Below are 19,916 nucleotides of genomic sequence, written 5' to 3'. Positions count from 1 at the left end.
TCTTCTTCAACCAAATTGCGTAAAAAAAACTCATAAGAAAAACAACATGAACGAAATCAGAGCAGAGCAAACTAAATCTAAATCAAATTGATGCATAACAACGAAGAACTGAACGGATCTACAGATGCTAGACGAAGTAAAACAGGAAACAAGCAGAAAACTCAAATCCATCCAACAACTTCCTTTTCTCACTTCGGATCCAACCTCAGACGCTAAATCCACTCCGGATCCAAGCGTCCGACACAAACTCCACCCAACAGAAACACTTCATCACTTCAGATTTAAACAACAACCTCCAATCAGTCAACAAACCACAGATCTATCACCAAATTCCCAGATCGAGTACCACAACATCAAAATAAAACAGAGATCGACATAAAACTTGTTAAAATAAACTCTCAGCAGCAAGATCTACGTAAATCAACTTGAAATATCACAACTAAACGCAAACCAACAGAAGCGAAAAGATAACAAGTAACATCAACAGCCAAGTCGACTCCCGAAAGTGAAGTTCGACCGCAAAAGTGCAAAACAACTGAAATTAAAAGAGATTGTATCTTCGTCCACACGCGGACGGTGTTGCAACTGAGACTTTCTAAAGAAATGAACCCTTTCGTAACCCGAACTACCCCAGATCTCCCATTCCCAAGTGTGTGTTATGTGTGTGAGCTAAAAGAGAGTGAAAAAGTGATATCCTTGTGCGTTGCATGCTCTTCTATTTATAGGCGTTGGAGTGGGGTCCAGCGAGGTATAGATAGACTTTGTTGCCCTCAGCCACTGACTCCCTCCGTCACGCCTTCTTTTCTTTTGAATTCTGCTCACTTCACTTCATTCCTTTGCTAGACCGTTTCCTTCAGCATTCCCTCGATCTAGCGATTTTATCACACACCTGGCTTAGGAAACATGTTAGACCCAGCAAATTTGTAACGCTTTTTACCATATAACCGATGCATGAAATTAGCCTTATCAAACTGCTCACACTTAAACCATACTTGTCCTCAAGTATAAAGACAAGAAAATAAAAAGAATAAGGCGAATTTCAAGCAAGGTTATCTCCTGACCGACTCCTTGGACTCTAGACACAATTAAAAACTTAAAAGGTTTAAGAAAAGAAAAAAAAAACATACAAACACGTAAACACATATACATGAGCTAACCTAGTCAATCTGTCAGCTTGTCAAGATAGCCTTTTACTTACCCGATTGTTGGATTCACTCGATCACTCATTCCTCACCAGGGATGTTAGGATCGATTCTCTCTTAAGTTAATGCTACACCACTGAAGCGTCGGGTTATGAGAGTTCCTCCTTTTCCTGGGTTAGGCTATTATCATTCCTGCCTTCTAGACAACTTCCCTCTGGACTTCGTCCAGCTTATTCCTCCTTTTTTTATATATATTTCTAACAAAACAACAAACTTTACAAGAACAAGAACTTGGCTCTGATACCAAATGATGAGAATCTCCAAAATTAGCCCAAGACTTGTTCTTGTAAAAACAATACAATTAAAATTACAAACTAAAAACACTACAACAATAACCTAAAAACGCATTACATTGAAACTTAAATAAATATTACACTAAAAAGGATAGGTGTTCCATCCCACAAAAGGATAGAACAAAAATAGAATGGACGAGGGGGATCGAAATGGAAGAAATTGAGGAGTGAACAAATGACCTCTTGAAGACCGAAGGACCTCCACCAAAAAGATGATGGCAACCCTTGGCAACTTTCATCCAAGTAACCATTTATATCGACTCACTCGCTAGCTACACGACTGATAAGTCGTATTCTAAGCCTTGGTTACTGGTCAGTATGTCGTGAAATGCATGTATTATCTGCAAAACAGTTGCTTAAGTGTGCAGGATTAAGGGATCCAAGTCAGTAGGAGACGATTCGGGTGACGCAAGTGAAAATGGCGCCAGAAGGGTGCATTACGACCAGGGATGCATGCCGGAGAAAAGGCTCGAGATGGAGAAGAAGGATAGCTGGGATGATCATTAACAAGGGCAGAAAAGTCAAAACGTGAAGGATAGCCTCCCTATAAAAGAAGCCACTTGGAGAGAGAGAAGAGAGTTGGTTCCTTAGAGTTCGGTTAGGAGCTCTAAGTTCTCGGTTCTAAAACACACTTAGTAGAATTCTCTCTAGAAGATCAGTCCTTCAGCATTGTCCAACCTCTCGTTCCTCGCCACAGCTATGGTCACTTGACGTCCAAGAGTATGCCGGAGAAGTCATCGATCCACCGTTCCAGCCAGTTGCCGTAGTAGTATAGCAGTATCATCGCCCGGAGTGGCAAAACAATCGTGATTTTGCTTTCTAGTTTAATCTTTACCTGTTTTCGTCGTTGGTTTTGTTGCAAACACTCATCGTTGTTGCCTTTTGAAGTACTTTGTGAAGTTCCAACATTTAAATTATGAAGTTTCTATTTCATATGTCGCTTTGGTTCGAGTTTGCTTCATTCTGCCTAGGAAAGTTAGATCTAGTTGTTGCTTTTAATTTCTAAGTGTTTTCTTATCTGGAGTTGTCGATCTGAAGTTGTAGTTATGTTTTAGTCTAATCTCCGTGCTTGAGTCTTCGTTTTGCATTATAATTACCGCCTTGCATGTTAGTCAGTAGAAGTAAAATTGCAGTTTCACCGTTTATTTTAAGTTTGAGCATTTTAATCAATGGATCTTGAGTTTGAGGTTATGAATCTGAGTTTAGTTATGGTGTTTGTGTTCATCTGATTTTTGTTAATGCTTGGTGAAGAAGAAAACGTCAAAATCAACTTTAGTTTGGACCACTTTACTTTTAAGTTACTTTTGCTTTTGTTCCCTACTTTTCAGTTGTACTGTCCAGACCTGTCAGAGAAACACCTAGCCACCAGATATGCCTTGTAGTCTAAATTTCCTCTTTTAGTAACTGTCTACTTTTCATATGCCTCTGAGACACCTTGTCCCCTATTTCCACGAACACCACCACATGCCTGTTATTTTCACACCCACTAGTCAGTAGAGTACCACCTTTATCTCTTGCCTAGGTAAAATCTCAACCCAAGCGTGGTAGCTAACCAAAAACACCCAGGAAAGTCACCGCAGTTATCCAAACGTGTTCATCCTTGTGGGATTCGACCCTTACCTCCACTATACTAATCAGTAGAAGTGGGTTGAGGAAACTTGTTTGAAGCCAGGTCCCGGTTGTCGTATCAACGACTCAGCTGGGTCGGGAATCTCTTCCTGATCAGTTGGATACACTCCAAATTACATACGTAAAATTAGGGAAAGAACCTGGAACCTTTCAACGACACTAGGGTATACTTTCGTTCAAGCTCCGCCACTAGAGGTATACTCTTTCGAGCTCCGCCCCTAGGGTATACTCTCACTCAAGCTCCACCACTAGCTACATGGTGCTAGTTGTGAATTTACCAAGTGGCTAACCCCGGGCTAACCACAAAGTAACCATAGACCGGCATGGATTTTTCCAAACATTCATCTCACCCAACATGGGGAGGGACACTCACAAAGGAGCCACTCTTTTTCTAAACTCAATCTAATCTCTAATCTATTACAAAAGATAAAAAAGGCCCTATTTATAGATGTGGAAGATTGGGAGATGAAAAGTCACTCAAACTAGGGTTGGAATATGAAAAGACACTCAAAATAATTCAAAATCCCGCCTTTTGAATTCTTCCCGGACACAAATCGCCCGGTCGGGTGTTTTCATGCAACAAAACACCCGTCCGCGTGAACTTTCTGGAGCCTCCTTTGCTTGACTTCGCGACTTTCGTAAAACAACCATAACTTCTTCATCCAAGCTCCGATTGAGTCGTGCAAGATACCCACGTGAAGCTATTTCGATGGGAAAGACAATGGTGGTCTTTGAAGAGCATTGTGACAACATATGGAAAGGCGAATCGTTGCTCAAATCTGACCTCAGTTGCGGCTTGGCTCATTATCACCCCTTCACCTCACTTTCCTTGGTTTAGCTCTACCCGGATTCACATCATGTTTTTTTAAATTAATTTTGAATTTTAAAAAAAAGTTGAAGATGTCAACGGCTAAGCCGTTGGCCAATCAGACAGCGCCATGCACGGACGGACGGCTTGCAGCGGTGGACGAGCTCGTCCTTGCCGCTGGCACTGACGGACGGACGATGATTTTGCAACAGCTGCAGATACTCTTTCATGTAGGAGTTTGTAAGTATTCAAAGATGATTAAATTAGACAGAGAACGGATAATCAAATCAGTATGCAATAGGATACACCGGTAGAATTATGCGGTGTTTTTAGACTTAACTGGATGAGACGAGAAATAACTTATTGCACAATTACACTATTAAAAGCCTACAACACAATAGAATTTTAAGCCCACAAAACAAGAGATACATTGGTGTATCCGGGCAAAGTTCAAATTTTAGTTATTTATATTCTAACTTTGAATGATGTTTAGGATTTAAATTATGTTACTTTTTTTTATTGCAATAATATAATTTTGGAAATTTATTACCATGATTTTTAAATTCTAATGAATTTTGCTCTTTTAATTAAATCGCATTGAATAAAGCAAGTGATTGATAATAGATTATATTGTTTAATTAGTACACATGAAGTAAAAATATTTCCTCCGTAACACTATAGTTGAGTCGTATTTTAATTAGGTCCGTCTCATTATATTCAGCCCGTTTCTTTTATGACAAAAATCAATACATTTATATGTCAAACATGAAAAAATAATAGACAATAGTTATACCAAGGGATTGGACCGGCCTGCACATCGGGTTTTGGGTCTGACCACTCGAATTGCAGGCTAATCGAAATTTTATCGGGTTGAGAATTTCTAACTCTGACCTTCAAAATTTAGTAGGCTATTCGGATAGCCCATGGATTATGAACTACACTGACATTCCTAACGACTAACGTTGAAGTCAAATAAGGTCTACCCGGTGACAATAAAACCGCACGTGTGCGGTGTGCAACTATTGAAATTAAAGCAACACATTTTGCAGGAACTTCTTTATTGTATACTGTACAAAAATTAGGCAAAACGAACGTAAACACGAAAATAAACACACGATTGAAAAATAAAAATAAAAAACTGGTGGTCATAAAGAAATAATTTAACGACAGATCTCATAAGAAATTGTCGAAGTTGTTTCTGACTCTGAAATTCAATCTGACCTTAGGTTACAATGTCATGATTTTTGAATTCGTGCGGTAGGGAATGCTTCTAGACGACTAGTTATAAATCGGCTATGTTGCAATTGTCATCCATTTATTCTCTTTTAGTCAATTTTATACATTGGTATTAGGAAATATGCGCACTACAAAATTTTCATTTAACAAATTAAAAAGGGATGCCAATTTAAATCCACATTTTATGGATTAATTTAAATAGCCCGATAGTTCGATAGTGTTATTACTAAAAATTTATTAGCTTGTGATAATATACTTAATAGTGAAAAAATAGGATTTAGAGATGACCGAAAATATCATGAAGGTCTGAAGTTTTTGTAGAATGACGGAAATATTTAATACTATACTAGTACACAACAATCTCATATGTAATGCAGATTATAGATTGTTTAATACTCATTTCATTTCATTATAAGAGATGGATTTATTTTGGGAACAAGATTAGAGAAAAGGATATTTATTATGTTTAGTGGAGAAAGAATAAAATTGAAAATAAAAATATAAATTGATCATCTATAGTGTGATAAAGAGAAAAAGATCAATCACATGCAGGGAGACGGATGCAGTATTTACCCTTTGTGATAATATAAATGGCAGAAAAGTAGAATTTAGAGATAATCGAAAAGATGATGCATGTATGAAGCTTCCACAATTGCAATAAAAAAACGAGTTTACATGTAAGACATATTATAGATTGTTGTGAATTAAATAAAATAATATTATAATAATACTTTCTCCGCCCTCAATAATTGTCCACTTTAATTTTGAAACGAGTTTTAAAAAATATAAATAAAAGTATATTTAAAATGTTAGTAAAATACGGGTCATACTTTTATTCCCTCATAAATCCCGTAAAATCAGTATGCAAGCATTAATCTATATACTGATCAATTGAATCTGTATATTGATTCATATTGAATCTAGTCTGTACTTAATCCGTATCATGATCTATATTGAAAATTTTTCAATTTTAAATTTTAAATTTTAAATTATTATTATTGGAGTATGTGTGTGTATGTATATGAAAAATTGAGAGGAATGATGATATGACGAATGAGAGATATAGTTAGAGGCGAATGAGAGATATAGTCAGAGGGATGAGCCATCCCCATCCCTATCTCTTATCCGTCTCTTAACCGTCTCATCTCTTCACTATTCATGGGCGTCACTGTACTTTTCACCTCATCTCTTAACTAAGAGACAACACCTGCATCCCTCCATCTCTTAACCATCTCATCCCTTAACTATTTATTCAATTTCATTTTTTATTTTTATTTCCAACAAATTCAATTAATATTTCATTGAAATATTAAATTAATACTAATAATTCATTAAATCATTAAAAACCACAAAAATCACAACATCCGAAAAATACATAATTAAAATCCTATGGAGTATTTTTAATTTTAATTTTTAATTTTCGATTTTTATTACAATATTGAAAAAATACAAAAATTACAATATTTTAATTTATTTTATTTTCGAATTTCCTGATTTAAAAAAAAACAAAAAAAAACATTTTAAACGGATATTAACGACGTCGCCAAGGCGCGTGTCTCGCCAGCTCGAGGCCGGCCTCTTCGGGACGCGACATGCGACGAGGCGGCTCGTCTCTTCGGGACGAGATGCATGCCGCATCGCCGTCTCGATGCGGTCTCGTCTCGTCGAGACGAGATAGAGACCGCATCAAGACGCGATGCGGATGCCCTGATGAGAGACTTGTGGTGGATGCACTAATAATATCCTATAAAATGTATGCCCCCACAAGGCCACAACCATATAGTAACTATATAGATTACGTGGGTGCTTACATAATATGTCTTGTTCACACTTGAACCAAGCAACCATAGACCAACAATATTAGAACAAATAAAGTAGTAGTAGAAGTTTTCACCTACAGTTTTCTAATTAATTAAACGATATAGTACAAAAAAAATTTAATTAAATTATTGTCATCATGAAATATAGGATCTTATTCTAGAAATTCAAAATGCATACGTACACATATATCAATTCTAAAACCGGTTTAGTTTAGACCTTAGTTATTGTTTATTGACAAAGTTAATACTGAATTAATTTAAGGCTACTCGGCCAAATCGAAGAAATCCTACTTGCAGCCGCCACCCAATAAAATATTCATAAAAATACTCCAAAATGTCACCAAAATTATAGTGATAAGAGAATCAAAGTTACATGTTTATCAAGCAACAGTGGATATTCTTCTTACCTCTCATCTATCTTTTAACTAAGCACACTTGTGTTTAATTCAAGATCTGTCGATGTTTGGAGTTGAACTTTTCTAGTACTATTTGACACTAATTTGGTAATATTATATGTTGATGTATTATATTAGCATAGAGAGAAGAGATCAATCACATAAACTTAATCCGATGATTTTTATATAAGAGATATTACAATCGAGTTGAATTCTTGCCGGTCAACATTTCCCGTGACTCAAACCATTTTTATCATGACCTAAAAAAACAAATCTTTTTTCAACAAACAAATAGAATGGCCCCGGCGGCTTGTCCACAAAAACTCAACCGTTACACTCGTTATTCACATTTGCAAATTCTGAAATAAATGCAACGTTTACAACATTACAACAATCAATGCTACAATAATGGAGGCCTTTTCTTTAATTTGGTCAAACTTGACCACCCATGATGTAACGCCCCACGCCGCCGACGTTCACGACAAACCAAATTTGCATTTGCATTCTCAATTTATCAATTTTCCCTCCTATTTGGAATCACAATTCCTCAATTTTTTTATTTTTGCATTATTTCACTATATATACACCTCCTCAACTCTAGTGCTTTTCACATTGCTTTTACTATATCTGAAACAGAAACTCATCTGAAAATACGCATTTCCATATATGGATACATATTCATACTCTGTAACTTCATCTCCATCTTCTTATTCAAATTCATCCAACACTTCAACTCACTTCACTTCTCGCAAAGAAAGGAACACCCAGCCGCCACCGCCGCCGTCGTATCTTTCGGATCTCCATTCCGTCCGCAGACTTCCGGCGATCAAGAAAAAGCCTATTGCCCCGATGCCGGCGACCCCTCCGAAAATCTACAAGGTGGAGCCCGTCGATTTCAGGGATGTTGTTCAGAGGCTCACGGCGGCGCCGGAGTTCCAGAAGGTGGCGCCGCCGCCGCTTGGCTCAACGGCCCCGGGGTTAAGTTTGTCATCCCCTTCCGGCCTTGGATGGAACTCTTTTCTCATTAGAGATAACACCTCTTTAGATTTTTTTTAATAATATATGAATAAATGATTTTTGTATTGTCTAATTATACTTACGAGGATGCATGATTTGAAAGCGTCCATGTCTTCCATTTCATTTCATTTTATTTCGATTACTGCAAAAAATGCATGGGGTGTAATCAAATGACATGAGACTCGTTCATCCTTCATAAATAGTTAAGGGATCAAGCCTTCTCTTTTGGTATAAAGCAACCTTAAATTCCTAGGTCAGTTGTCCCATCCTTGGAGGAACCAGCAAATCACGAAGAATAATCATTGAGTCTGTCCACCGGTGAATACCCATGGTCCAACAAAAAAAATGAAGACCAATCAGCTAAAAATCTGTTACCAGAACTTCTTTTATCAAGTAAAGTTTAGGGAAAACTTGGCAATCAACTGTACCTTAATTTCCTCCCAATATCAACAACAAAAGCTTTGAACGCAAACATAACGGCGACGTACAAATTATAAATCATTTTTCCGCTAAGAGAAATAATTTGGTTGAGAAGCCAAGCTTCATTTAGAAGCCTTATGTACAAAGCATTATCGTTATAAAACCTTAATGCATGAAAACATGACGATAAATCTATTCACAGCACAATAATACAGGATTACATTCTCAATCAAGAGACAATAATGTCATCAACATCGAGCCAGTCATTCGATTCCTTGTCCTTGTCGTTGTGCTTCGCATCAACATCCTTAGACGAGCTTTTTCCCAACTGAACCCAATCTCGTGAATCTTTATCAGAACTGCCATTTGACTTTCTGTAACTTATAGGGACATCTGCATCGTCATCTTCAAGATCACTAAATGATACATCGTCATCATTCTCAATGGGAATAGTCTTTCCCACAGTATCACCAGCTTCTGTTTCTTCCTTTAACCAGTCATCTGCATCATCTTCATCCTTGTCTCCGGAAACATCCAAAGAGCTAGATCCCGAATGCTGATCTTTACCTTGCTCGTCATGCTTTTCTTCAGTGACAGTCTTGTCAACAACTTGGATTTGAGTACTGTCAGCTGAGGATAAAACTGTTTTAGTATCTGGAGCTGTTGAAGTCCCAGTGTTCACTATAGATGCCTTTTCAGATACAGGTTCAGGGAATGGCGCCAAAAGGGGCTCTTCATGGTGAGAAGAATCAGTCTCCTCTGGCTTCAAAGAAATTTTCCCAGGTAAGTTTTCAGTATTAGTTGAATTTCGCTTCTTCAATTCATGTGTCAATAGGGCCCTGGCTTCCAGAATCTGCAAGGTGGTGGTAATGGAGTTGGATATATTTGAAGCTTAGACAGTGAATTAATAAGTACAGCATGGTAATGCATTCCAATAACTTCAAAAAACTGTTTTAGTTCAACTCCATGCATCTATCTAAACATTATAATACACTACACAAGTCCAGCTAATTCAGTGACAGCAAACAGAAGTGATGTGTTACAGTGAAAACAAAAGCATTAAGAACAGAAGGTTATCGAGAATTTGAGACAGATCTCAATCAATGGACTTCTATCATGTTAGAGTTTTAAAAATTCAAACTTGCCTTGCACGAAACTTTTAGACATCTGTGGATTAGTCAAAAAATAATACTACTATTATGAATTATAAAATACAGTATATACCTTGAATTTGCACTACCAAGCATATGTACATAGCTAACCAATATGAGGCTGAGAATAAGTTAACCACAAGAAGTTGAAAATAAAGAGCTAGAAACGAGCAGAAGCTGGATATGGGGAAAGAGAACTGAAGCTGCCAAGTAATACGAAATGAGTAAACTACAAAATCAGGTTGAATTAGGAGGGAAACAATATCACTAAAACATGTTAATTGGGTTTACAAACATGAGCAATGCACATTTTCTAGTCCAATGGCAACCAAGTGTACGAAGTACAGAGATAATACACCAAGTAGGCTCTTTTGCTATTAATTTAGTTTTTATGCTGTTTGAAAAACTATCAGTTTCCTACTTAGTGAAATTTGGCTGTAAGATCTACAAAATTAACCAAGGGACAAAGCATTTAGGATCTGATGAAATTCGACCTTTACTCATTTATTTCTCATTACATATGCTGCGCAAGCCCTGGCATACCCCCACCCTGTCCCACCAAATATTATTTCTCAGCATGCGGTGAACTGAATGAGCTGAAACAAACAACCATATGGTGGAATATTTGGACATGACCTAACAAGTCAACTACACAACTCAAAAGTCTGCAAGATAAACGTATGCCCAATTATCATGGATAACACACAAATACATTAAAGTATTTCCTTGTGCAATACTGACTTGTAAATGTCTCTATTGGGTGGATTTTGCCTGCACCTTGATGGGTGACAGGTGTATAATGCAATAACTTTAAAGTAATAACAGAAGCACATTAACTTGAGTACATATCAGTAAAAAATTCTCTGTTTCCTTCTCACAAAACTATCCATCCAGTTTCATTTTAACTAAACTTATCATGTATGCATAGAAAATAAACTACTTGCTCTTCGGTTTGATGATGTGAAATGTTTAAAAGTACAAAGAACAAGAATGAAGGGTCAGATAGAAGATCGCAGTAATGATGAAAAAGAACCTGTGGTGTTGACAGAAGTACAGCATCATTTTTATCCAGTCTAGGGTGAACAAGCACAAAGTAAATCTTCCAAAAACAGCTTTCAGTCATGTATCCAGGGCAGAGCTCAATCCTTAGTGCAGCTAATCTTGGGGCAAGTCGTTCAACTGCTAAAGCATGTTCTTGTTGGGCATCCGACAAATCAAAATCTGACAGATAAAGAAAAATAGGGAGTCAAACAAATCTCACATACAAATCTAACTACCCAAGATTATTGTAATTTCATGCCACCAATCACCAATTTACCATATAAGAAAAAACTGCAAGGATTTCATAGTTACCAAATATATTATATTAATATTGCAATTGCATGCCACCATATAACGAATAACAAAACTAGAAGATTTCATACTTCAGGAAATTCATTCACAATCCTGATATGCCAAGTGACTACCTTGCTAGAGAGTATAGAAATCTATAATAATTTTGCCATAACAAAGACAGGTAATAATTGAATTGGATGAAACTATTCACAATAAGAAAATGGTTCTGCATGGTCCAGCAAAGGTTGCAATTAAGCCAGGTATTCCCAAAGCTTGATTTCTAGCACTTACTCTAAGCAAAGCCTGATTAAATGTGAGCAATGATATTTGGGCTAACTGTAACCTTTCCAGGATTGGCTAAACTGGATTATTGATAAGACTGTGTTTTACATAGTGATGCATTTTCATTTAACTATTGATAGTAGAATCTTGTCATAAGACCTAGGAAGGGCAATTAAACTAGCTCATTAAGATGATGAAGGACATTAATTAGTGGAAAAGATTTTTCAACCAACTAACTGTCAAGTTTGAGCTTACCAAGGCAACTATTTGAGTTTGAGCTAGCCAAAACTCAACAACTAAGACCAGTTCAGATCCTTAAATATCATTTTCAGATTAAGCTCAAATCAAACATAAATAGCTTTGAAGTTTGATAAATTGTTGTCAATGCAATGCATCGTGATCCAAAGTTTCATAGAGTATCCAAGTTATTAGTTACAACTTTCCAACTTATTCATACCGGCACAGGAATTCCCCAATCACTACTTAGTTAAGAACTTAAGATAAGCAATCAGCCATAATAAAGTACCAACAACTCTCAATCACAGATAAACACTTATAGCATTGTCTAATGAGCAACCGAAATTCCATTTATAAAAGCAGAAGAGGACCAAAAAGAGTCTTTGTGAAGTAAACATCAACCGCATCTACAATAGATTTCCACATACCTGGCAAGCTTCATCAGCTGTAGCATTAATCAAAACCTATTAACCTATAGAATGTGGGGAAATAGGCAAAAGCAATGTTCACCGTACCGTCATCATCTTCATCATCTGGAGGTAATGGGAAATCCATCCAAGTCTCCGGATGCATAGCGACGTCACGCGCGAAAGCCACCACTTCCTCAGTAACACCAATAGCAGCTCCATCCCCCAAGGAACCGATGCCATCCTGCTTCTCTCTGTCATCATCCAATTGCAGGAAATTCGAAGCCAATTTAGTGATTTCAGAAACATTGATATTGTTAGACAGCCGCGAAATCCCGCTTTTAAACTTGCCCCCAATCTCCGCGAAATCACCTCGGATCTTCAACATCGGATCCTGCTCCGAATCCGGCAAATCGGCGTCGGTCTCCATCTTCACCTCTGCTTGCGGAGGAGGGGCCAGGAATGAAGCTACGCCCCAAAACTGGCGGGTTAGGGTTTTACTGATCTCCGAGAGATCCTCTTTGACGCCGCGAGAAGGCGTCGTAGGTGAGGACACCTCGTCGTCATCGGATCCAGAGTTATCGGGCAGCTTAGCTTCGGGGTGCGTAGCATCGTCACCGTCACCGTGGTCGTCGAAGTTGAGAGAGTTTGCGATGGATCGGGCCAGCCATGACATTATGCGGAATAAAGGAAAGTAAATCGGGCCGGTCGCCGGCGATCTGTGTTCCGTAGAATTGGGGATTGGGGGATTGAGAAGTGGATTCTACTGAAGAGGTTGGTCTGTTGTTTTCAGCACAAGAGCATATTCATTTTTGCCTATTTTTCTATAAGACCCCTCAGATTTCAGCTTTTTACATTAAAACCCAAAATATTCGCAGTCCTAAGGGCATCCACAGTGGGACGCTCTAAACGCCGCTCTCGCTACTTGTATAATCAGCGAAGGTGCGCTTCGACGTCCTCTTCCTCGCCGTCGTCAATGGGGGAATCACACCACCAACGAACTTCTGCCTATCCCTCAAGAGCGCCCAGGACTGGTAGTGCTTGAAATCGCCTTACAATGACATGTACGACTGCATCGCTTTGTCCCGCACATCCGCGAGACTCTCGCCACTGCCCTGCTCCCTCTTGCACTTCTCGTACTCCCCCGCAAACAAATTTACCTGCTTCTTTATTTGATCCCAGTGGCGCTTGTAGGCGTACGCCGGCTTGGCCGCGTTGTATTTCTCGGCGATGCGCTCCCAATACACAGTCACCTTCTAGTTGTTGGCGAACACCGGATCCTCCGAAACATCAATCCAACATCTCGTCAAGACGATGGATTCGGGGTCGGAGTAGTTCGTCCTTCCCGGGGTGAACTCTTCACACACCTCCGTTGAAGGCAACTACCCGGCCATCGTGCACCACCGAACATCGGACTATTCGGATTTGGGTAATCTCCGGAAGGAATCCATTTTGCTTGAGATGTGAAAATGTAGTGTGAATTTGAAAGTGAAGAGAGTGAAAAATGAAGTGAAAATGAGAGGTATATATGGGTTTTGAAAATTGAATAAAAATAAATAAAAACGGAAACGCGTCGCATCGTCCGCGTCGTCCACAGTGGTGAACGATGCGACGGACGATGGGATATCCAACGTACATCGGGCGCGGACGATGGGGATGTCCTAATATGCTAACTAATTTTAAAGTTACAACTACTTCTGGCACGTGACATGTAAACACTAAATTGAATAAAAGTTATAAATAGATTTCGGCAGATAGCATTTTAGTTATAGACAGATTGCATTTTAGTTATAGACAGATTGCATTTTTTATTGTTGAGTTTTGCATGCTAGATATAGACGGTTTAATTTATATTTTTTATATAGATGGATTGCATTTATAAATAGTTTATTTTGTATTGTAGATAATTTATGTTAAAATACAAAACTTAACAATATAAAATATAATTTGCCTATAACTAGAATGCAATTTGCATAAATCCATCTACAGCTTCACAAATGTATATTAAATTTTTGTGTTTATAATATTGCATGTTTCGTATCATGTGTCAGCACGAGATCGGATGTACGCTGTGATTCTAATTAAAGATGGACCCTAACCCCCTACTCGCAATAACTAATGTAACTTATCATTTAAGAAAAATAGTGTATACTTTTTCTACCTAGGGTGTGTTCCGTGATTAATCTTCTTATTTGTCGATTAAGTTTCTGTAAATTTGAACTCGACCAATTTGGGTGGAGACTAGTATATTTTATTCTTTCTTCATTTATAAGTAGTAACATGCACTATCTCATCATAAGCAAAATTTACCCAATGCATAATGATTGCGATTTTTTTCCGTCATTATAAAAATATCAGTAATAGGGTTGAATGACCGTTCCTCTTAGGAAAATTGCATGTACGTACAGTATAATTGAATTTCTATGTCTATTTATTTTATTTATTCTAAATCAGTCTGCACAAATTAACTTTTGTTGGTCCTCTTCTGAATCTGAATTGGACATTGGTAACCAATCTAATACTCCGTAAGTTTGGAGTTTGTAGAAAGTCACAGTTAATGTGCAGACATATACGATCATAGAACCAATATCTTTTTTATTTATACCATATCCAATAAATACGCTTATAACTATATATGGAGAAAATTTAGTCTGCTCATATTTGAGAATGTGAATGAATACAAGATAATCAAAGATACACGAGGTTGAACAGTAAAATATTATGACTTTTAAGTTTTAACTTTTAAGAGTGTTTTAAGTTGATCGAAGATTTTAGTAGAAGTTGATTAAGAAGCGACACTAATGTAGCTAGGGTTTTAGACTTGATCTGATTAAGATTTGACAAAAAGAACTCCGGTATTTTTAAGGAGATTTTTTTTTCTTCTTTTTATAAGTTTATGGTAGTGTGTGAGGGAATGTTTATTGGTGTTAAAACCTTTGAGCTTTATTTCAAGAAAAGGTGATAAGAATAACTCTATTTTATCTCTTTCCAAAATAGTCCAAAATTTGAAGATAACTTAAATATTCTTCTTCCAATAAAATCCAAATTGGTAAATGAAGAAAAATTGTCTAAGATGTACTCTTATAGGCTTTGACCTACATTTTAATCTCGAATCAAGTATTTAAATTTAACTATTCATACTGTACCCACCAACTTGATTATTAAAATTGAAAATTAGACTCATAATTCTTTTTATGAGAAGCCCATATCACGTAATCATGACACTATGGACTTTTAAAGATTATGAAAATATGTTATACCCTTTACTTTTTTTCTTGTCATGAGTACTTTATTTAGCTTAGGTATTAATAAAATAAACACAACAATAAAAAATGTTATCACCATAATGACCTTCATGATTACCACACTGCACTATTGATCTCACACTATAAACTATAAACTATAAACGGTGAGAATTGCTATTAAATAAACCTTTATAGAATCTAATCAAGTACAAAAAATAATTTAACCCAACTTTAAACTCAAACTATCTCTATATAAACCACACATTATGCTAAGTTTCAATATAAGAATAATATTTGTGCAACTATACTATGCTAAGAAGAGGCCTCACCACCACCGCACCACCCTGGTTGCGGAGGCGACGGCGGAGGTGGAAGGGCGGCTCGGTACGGTTGGGGAACAGGCGGAGAGGGTTCCTCCTCGCCGTCCGGCCGGTGGTGCAATGGGCGGTGATTGTGCGGCCCTTCCGCTTGTTAAAAAAATTGGTGGCGGAGCTAGCGGCGAACGGGCGGCTTCTCGAGGCGTATTGCCGGACTCTGCCGCTGCTCCGCCCTCAGCTCTTCCCGTTGTGTTGAATTATCATCGATCATTGGTTGGATGATTGGGTGAGGATATGATTCCAATTTTTATTAGAGTTATGTCCACATCGATATAATGTTATGTAACTTGTAGTATTTGCAATTGTAATTAAATGGTCTTATATTTGTATGATTGTACCACTGCACATGGTCATGTATCTTGAACCGACATTTTATATAGTAAATCTAAATGATCTCACACCTGGTGTGAGAAATTGAGTCTGCAACAGAATATAACCAATAACCAACAAAAGAAGTGATGAAAGAGAGAGATATTATTTACATCTATTGACATATGATATTCATTTACATTGGATAAAAGAAATTGTTAACCTTTACATATGTTGAAATATAATCAAGATTAGGTAGGTTTGAAGTTGCCGGAGAGCCACTCCAGCTGCGACCAGATCAAGCCTCGCAGCGAGAAGCTCGTTCTCTCTTCCTCCCCGCTGCTTGTTCTAGAGGGCATAGCCTCCGGAGATGTCCCCGGGGATACGTTTTCAAAAACTGTCCGCCCTCCTAGTTCTCGTCTCACTACCTCCACCGTTTCCGGACTCACATCTTCCCCTGTTGCGTCTTTCAGGTAGAACGTCCCCACTGCGTTTTCGCCACGAGTCCCAATCTCCGCCCCGGTTATTGATAGCCCGTTCTCCCGGAGAACACGTGTAACGTCCGATAGCAGTCCCGTCCTGTTCTTAGTGCAAATTTTTAGTCTCAGTCCCTGCATATATCATTCAAGTAGACATTAGGTAACTGATTGTACTAATTAATACAGAGTACAAAATTGTTTAATCAATCAAACTAATTAACATGAAACATTGATGAAATTTACAAAAACATACATGGGAAACTCTCCTTTCTGTGGCAGCAACCAAACATTTGGTAACCCGGTGCTTCTCGCTATCGGTCTCTAACGTCCCGTTCTTGTCCGTTACGTAATATTCCTACGATAATTTTTCGGTAAAGGCTTTATAAGAGGATTGGATACCTGAATAAAAAATTAGATTCATTGAGATGAGTATATACCTGAAATGCAGTAGAGCCTTGAGAGCCAATGGCAGCATGGTGAACCACATAGTTCAAGTCGGTGAGAGCACAGACCGTGTCGAACAGCAGCTTAGGCCGGTCTCTGCTCCTCACGGTAACAATCGAGTAGCCGGTCTCTTTACACCTCTGTATCTTCACATGTGTCCCAATCTGCCCCTTCCTCTGCTCTTTCCGGCAACCACCATACACATTGATGCCGTCCCATTCGCTGTTTCCGTTGCAGCACGAGCAGCATTGGTCGTAGTCTCTGTCCGCGGCCATCAGCTGGTGGAGGCGCCTCTCCGTGTGGGGGCAAGGGGAAGCCAGAGTCACACTATGCCTCTCGTCCTCGTGGTGGTGCGCCTCCACCACATTCTCAAGGTGGGACCGCACTTGGGCTGCCCGGGCAGGGTCGGTCATCCGGCCGGCTTTGCCACCAGAGGTGTCCTCGACATAGATGATGCATGCCGCCCGGCCCTTGTGAGTCCATGCCACAGCGGCAGAGATGTGGCAGTCCATCTCAGCGAGGACGGCCGACATCTCTGACATCAGGCCCGGCCTGTCCAGCCCCGTCATCTCGAATGCCACGTGGTCTGCCGACACGCCTCGAGGCCTGGCCTCCTTGTTTGGCAGCCTACTTTTGCAAATGGCCTATAAAATTAAATAACCTTTAGCTTATGACTCTATGTAACAATAGTGAATGGCAGAAGTAAAAAACAAGGAACCTCTTGGATTTGATGGATAAGGTTTTGATCAGTGAGTTTGTAGCCTTGTTGATCTGTGACGTGGAAGACTGGAATCCATGCAATGAAAACAGCTTAGAATGAATATGAAAAACACCAAATTTGGGTTGGTGAATTGTATGATATAGTACTAAAATATAAGAAAATGAATATGTTAATATTGGGCTCACCATCCATCAACCAACCACCATCGGAGGAGATGTAAGATTTGGAAATGAGGAGGTCAAGATCTGTAAGAACTTGGACCATCTCCAGCAGCACCCCATGCTTATTAGCACTATCAACCTGCACTCACCAAAAAATATTTCCATCATTAATTAACATAAAAAAAAACACAATGAATGAGGAGTAATATTCTTGCTTCGAATAAATATCATTACCACAGAATAAAATAACATAGAAATTGAAGCTACAAACTTTGTTGCTTAGTAGTACTGGATCATTACTATATGGCTCAAGGCACTCAAAGATAGTATACTAGAATGAAACAAAATGCAAACACATCTCCATAACCTCATCTAGATTAGATGAAAGAATATTAAGTTCCATAAATTGCATAAGAATTCAAAAGGATCAAGTTCTGAAAAATATGCAGCAAATTAGGAATGTTAATATCTACACAATTCTTTGATTTCATCTTTCCAGAGCACAATTGGTGAAGAAGAATACAACTAATAGATGGAAATTAAGTGGTAATAGTATTTGTCAAATAAGTACTAGTAGTAATGAAGTTGAGGTCTATTCTGAAACTACATATACTAACCATGATGAGGCTGCAATCTGGATAGATGTCATTGTCAACAGAAACCCTGAAAACCCCAACACATAATCACATGAAGTTATTATGTAAAGCAAACTAATGAAGCATATTAAAAAAAATTAATTATGTAACAAACCTTGGAGGATGGATTCTTTCTAAAAGAAATTCAAAGTCTGGATCAATGTAGGGCGTGTATGTGATATCCATCATTCGATGAAACTGCACCAATTAATTCCAATTCACAATTACTAGCTCTCAAAGCCACCAACTTTCAATGTCAAGAACGTATATAACTATGTTTGTGGGTGGGTGAAGATAAAGGAGATACGGTGTGCTCCTTGTTAATCAAGTCTTATATACTACAAGAAAGCAACATATACACGTTAAACTATCATGGAAAATATTAGGTTTCTTGAAAAATAAGGAAAATTACCAACTTGAAATTTTATTCGAATTTGACTAGGATTCGAAAGTCCGGATCACCAAATTTGGGATGCACTGAATTCTTGGCATTCTTGCAACAAAATAAACAAAGTGAGTCACATTGCAAATCTATCGAAAAGGAAAAAAAAGGATAAATCTGACGAATGAGATATACATTGTTGAAATCTAGACACCAAGATTCCGTATCATAAATGCATGAGAAATAATTAATATCCAAATAAAGGAAGGGAAGTGATTCACTCAACAAGAATAATGAACCACAAATTGACTCACAAGCCGGCCGTCGGCGTGAAAACTGTGCAACCTATAAGGGTTTTCGGAGCAATTTAATTTGTGTGTGTTTGTGAGAAGAGAGAGAGAGATGTGATTTGAAATTAGGAGAGGGAGAAATAGGGTAGAAGAGATGATGTGTTAAATTTAGTAGAGTCAACGAAGGTGGAGATGGGTACACAGGAATCAGAGCTGGAACGCGCCACGTAGAAACGGTGGATGACGTGGCGCGTGGATCTGCCCACCACAAAAGCGGCGCCTCGAACGTCGTAGTCATCTCTAAATTTGGGTTGCAAGCCTAAAATTGTCCAATTCTAGAACGCTCTAGTAGATTGACGTCACCTTCATCACAAAATTCACGTGTCACGGTTAATTAATTTCTAACTCTATCAAAAAGGTTGATTAGCAACTGTAATTGAAGAAAATATGTTGAGGAAATAATTAATTACTAAAATAAGTCTATATATTGTTATTATTCAACAAAGAAAAAGTCTATTGTTAATTCTTTTCCTTTGAGATTCTTCTGTTATGGCTCCTTGATTGAATAATTTTTTAATAATTTTGTATGGAGGTTCTATGAATTGATAGTAAAGCAGATGATTGTTGAAGACAACGACGAT

At 38.1% G+C, this 19,916-nt stretch overlaps 2 protein-coding genes across 6 annotated transcripts; both read right to left on the bottom strand.

The window, feature by feature from the left end:
* Window positions 1-8,885: 8,885 nt before the first annotated feature.
* LOC125200614 lies at window positions 8,886-13,021 on the bottom strand. The gene is made up of 3 exons (XM_048098292.1): window positions 12,341-13,021; window positions 11,005-11,192; window positions 8,886-9,673 (listed from the first exon to the last, which is right to left on the bottom strand). Exons 1-3 carry the CDS (start codon window positions 12,906-12,908, stop codon window positions 9,050-9,052), a joined length of 1,380 nt encoding a protein of 459 aa, XP_047954249.1. The 5' UTR covers window positions 12,909-13,021; the 3' UTR covers window positions 8,886-9,049.
* A 3,289-nt stretch (window positions 13,022-16,310) lies between these two features.
* On the bottom strand, window positions 16,311-19,408 carry LOC125203801 (ACT domain-containing protein ACR1). Of its 5 annotated transcripts, none has more exons than XM_048102255.1 (9): window positions 19,300-19,408; window positions 19,016-19,096; window positions 18,719-18,801; window positions 18,586-18,631; window positions 17,993-18,107; window positions 17,805-17,872; window positions 17,080-17,730; window positions 16,896-16,997; window positions 16,311-16,774 (listed from the first exon to the last, which is right to left on the bottom strand). In XM_048102255.1, exons 3-9 carry the CDS (start codon window positions 18,790-18,792, stop codon window positions 16,415-16,417), a joined length of 1,416 nt encoding a protein of 471 aa, XP_047958212.1. In that variant the 5' UTR covers window positions 18,793-18,801; window positions 19,016-19,096; window positions 19,300-19,408; the 3' UTR covers window positions 16,311-16,414. The 5 variants fall into 5 exon arrangements, with proteins under 5 accessions (XP_047958212.1, XP_047958236.1, XP_047958220.1 ...); XM_048102279.1 differs by having other exon boundaries at window positions 19,020-19,096; XM_048102263.1 differs by having other exon boundaries at window positions 19,272-19,399.
* Window positions 19,409-19,916: the final 508 nt, after the last annotated feature.

The sequence above is a fragment of the Salvia hispanica genome, chromosome 1 (genome assembly GCF_023119035.1).
Source record: "Salvia hispanica cultivar TCC Black 2014 chromosome 1, UniMelb_Shisp_WGS_1.0, whole genome shotgun sequence".
Taxonomy (NCBI): domain Eukaryota; kingdom Viridiplantae; phylum Streptophyta; class Magnoliopsida; order Lamiales; family Lamiaceae; genus Salvia; species Salvia hispanica.
The sequence above is the reverse complement of the archived record's forward strand: the minus strand, read 5'-3'. Positions and strand labels throughout refer to the sequence as shown.

Excerpts from the sequence above, each read along its gene's own strand:
- LOC125203801 (XM_048102255.1), bottom strand. The coding sequence starts at position 18,792 with ATGATGGATATCACATACACGCCCTACATTGATCCAGACTTTGAATTT. Across the intron at positions 16,998-17,079 it reads AAGGCTCTACTGCATTTCAG|GAATATTACGTAACGGACAA; the intron begins GTATATACTCAT and ends AAATTATCGTAG. Across the intron at positions 16,775-16,895 it reads CAGAAAGGAGAGTTTCCCAT|GGACTGAGACTAAAAATTTG; the intron begins GTATGTTTTTGT and ends TGATATATGCAG.
- LOC125200614 (XM_048098292.1), bottom strand. The coding sequence starts at position 12,908 with ATGTCATGGCTGGCCCGATCCATCGCAAACTCTCTCAACTTCGACGAC. Across the intron at positions 11,193-12,340 it reads AGATGATGAAGATGATGACG|ATTTTGATTTGTCGGATGCC; the intron begins GTACGGTGAACA and ends TTTATCTGTCAG. Across the intron at positions 9,674-11,004 it reads TACTTCTGTCAACACCACAG|ATTCTGGAAGCCAGGGCCCT; the intron begins GTTCTTTTTCAT and ends ACCACCTTGCAG.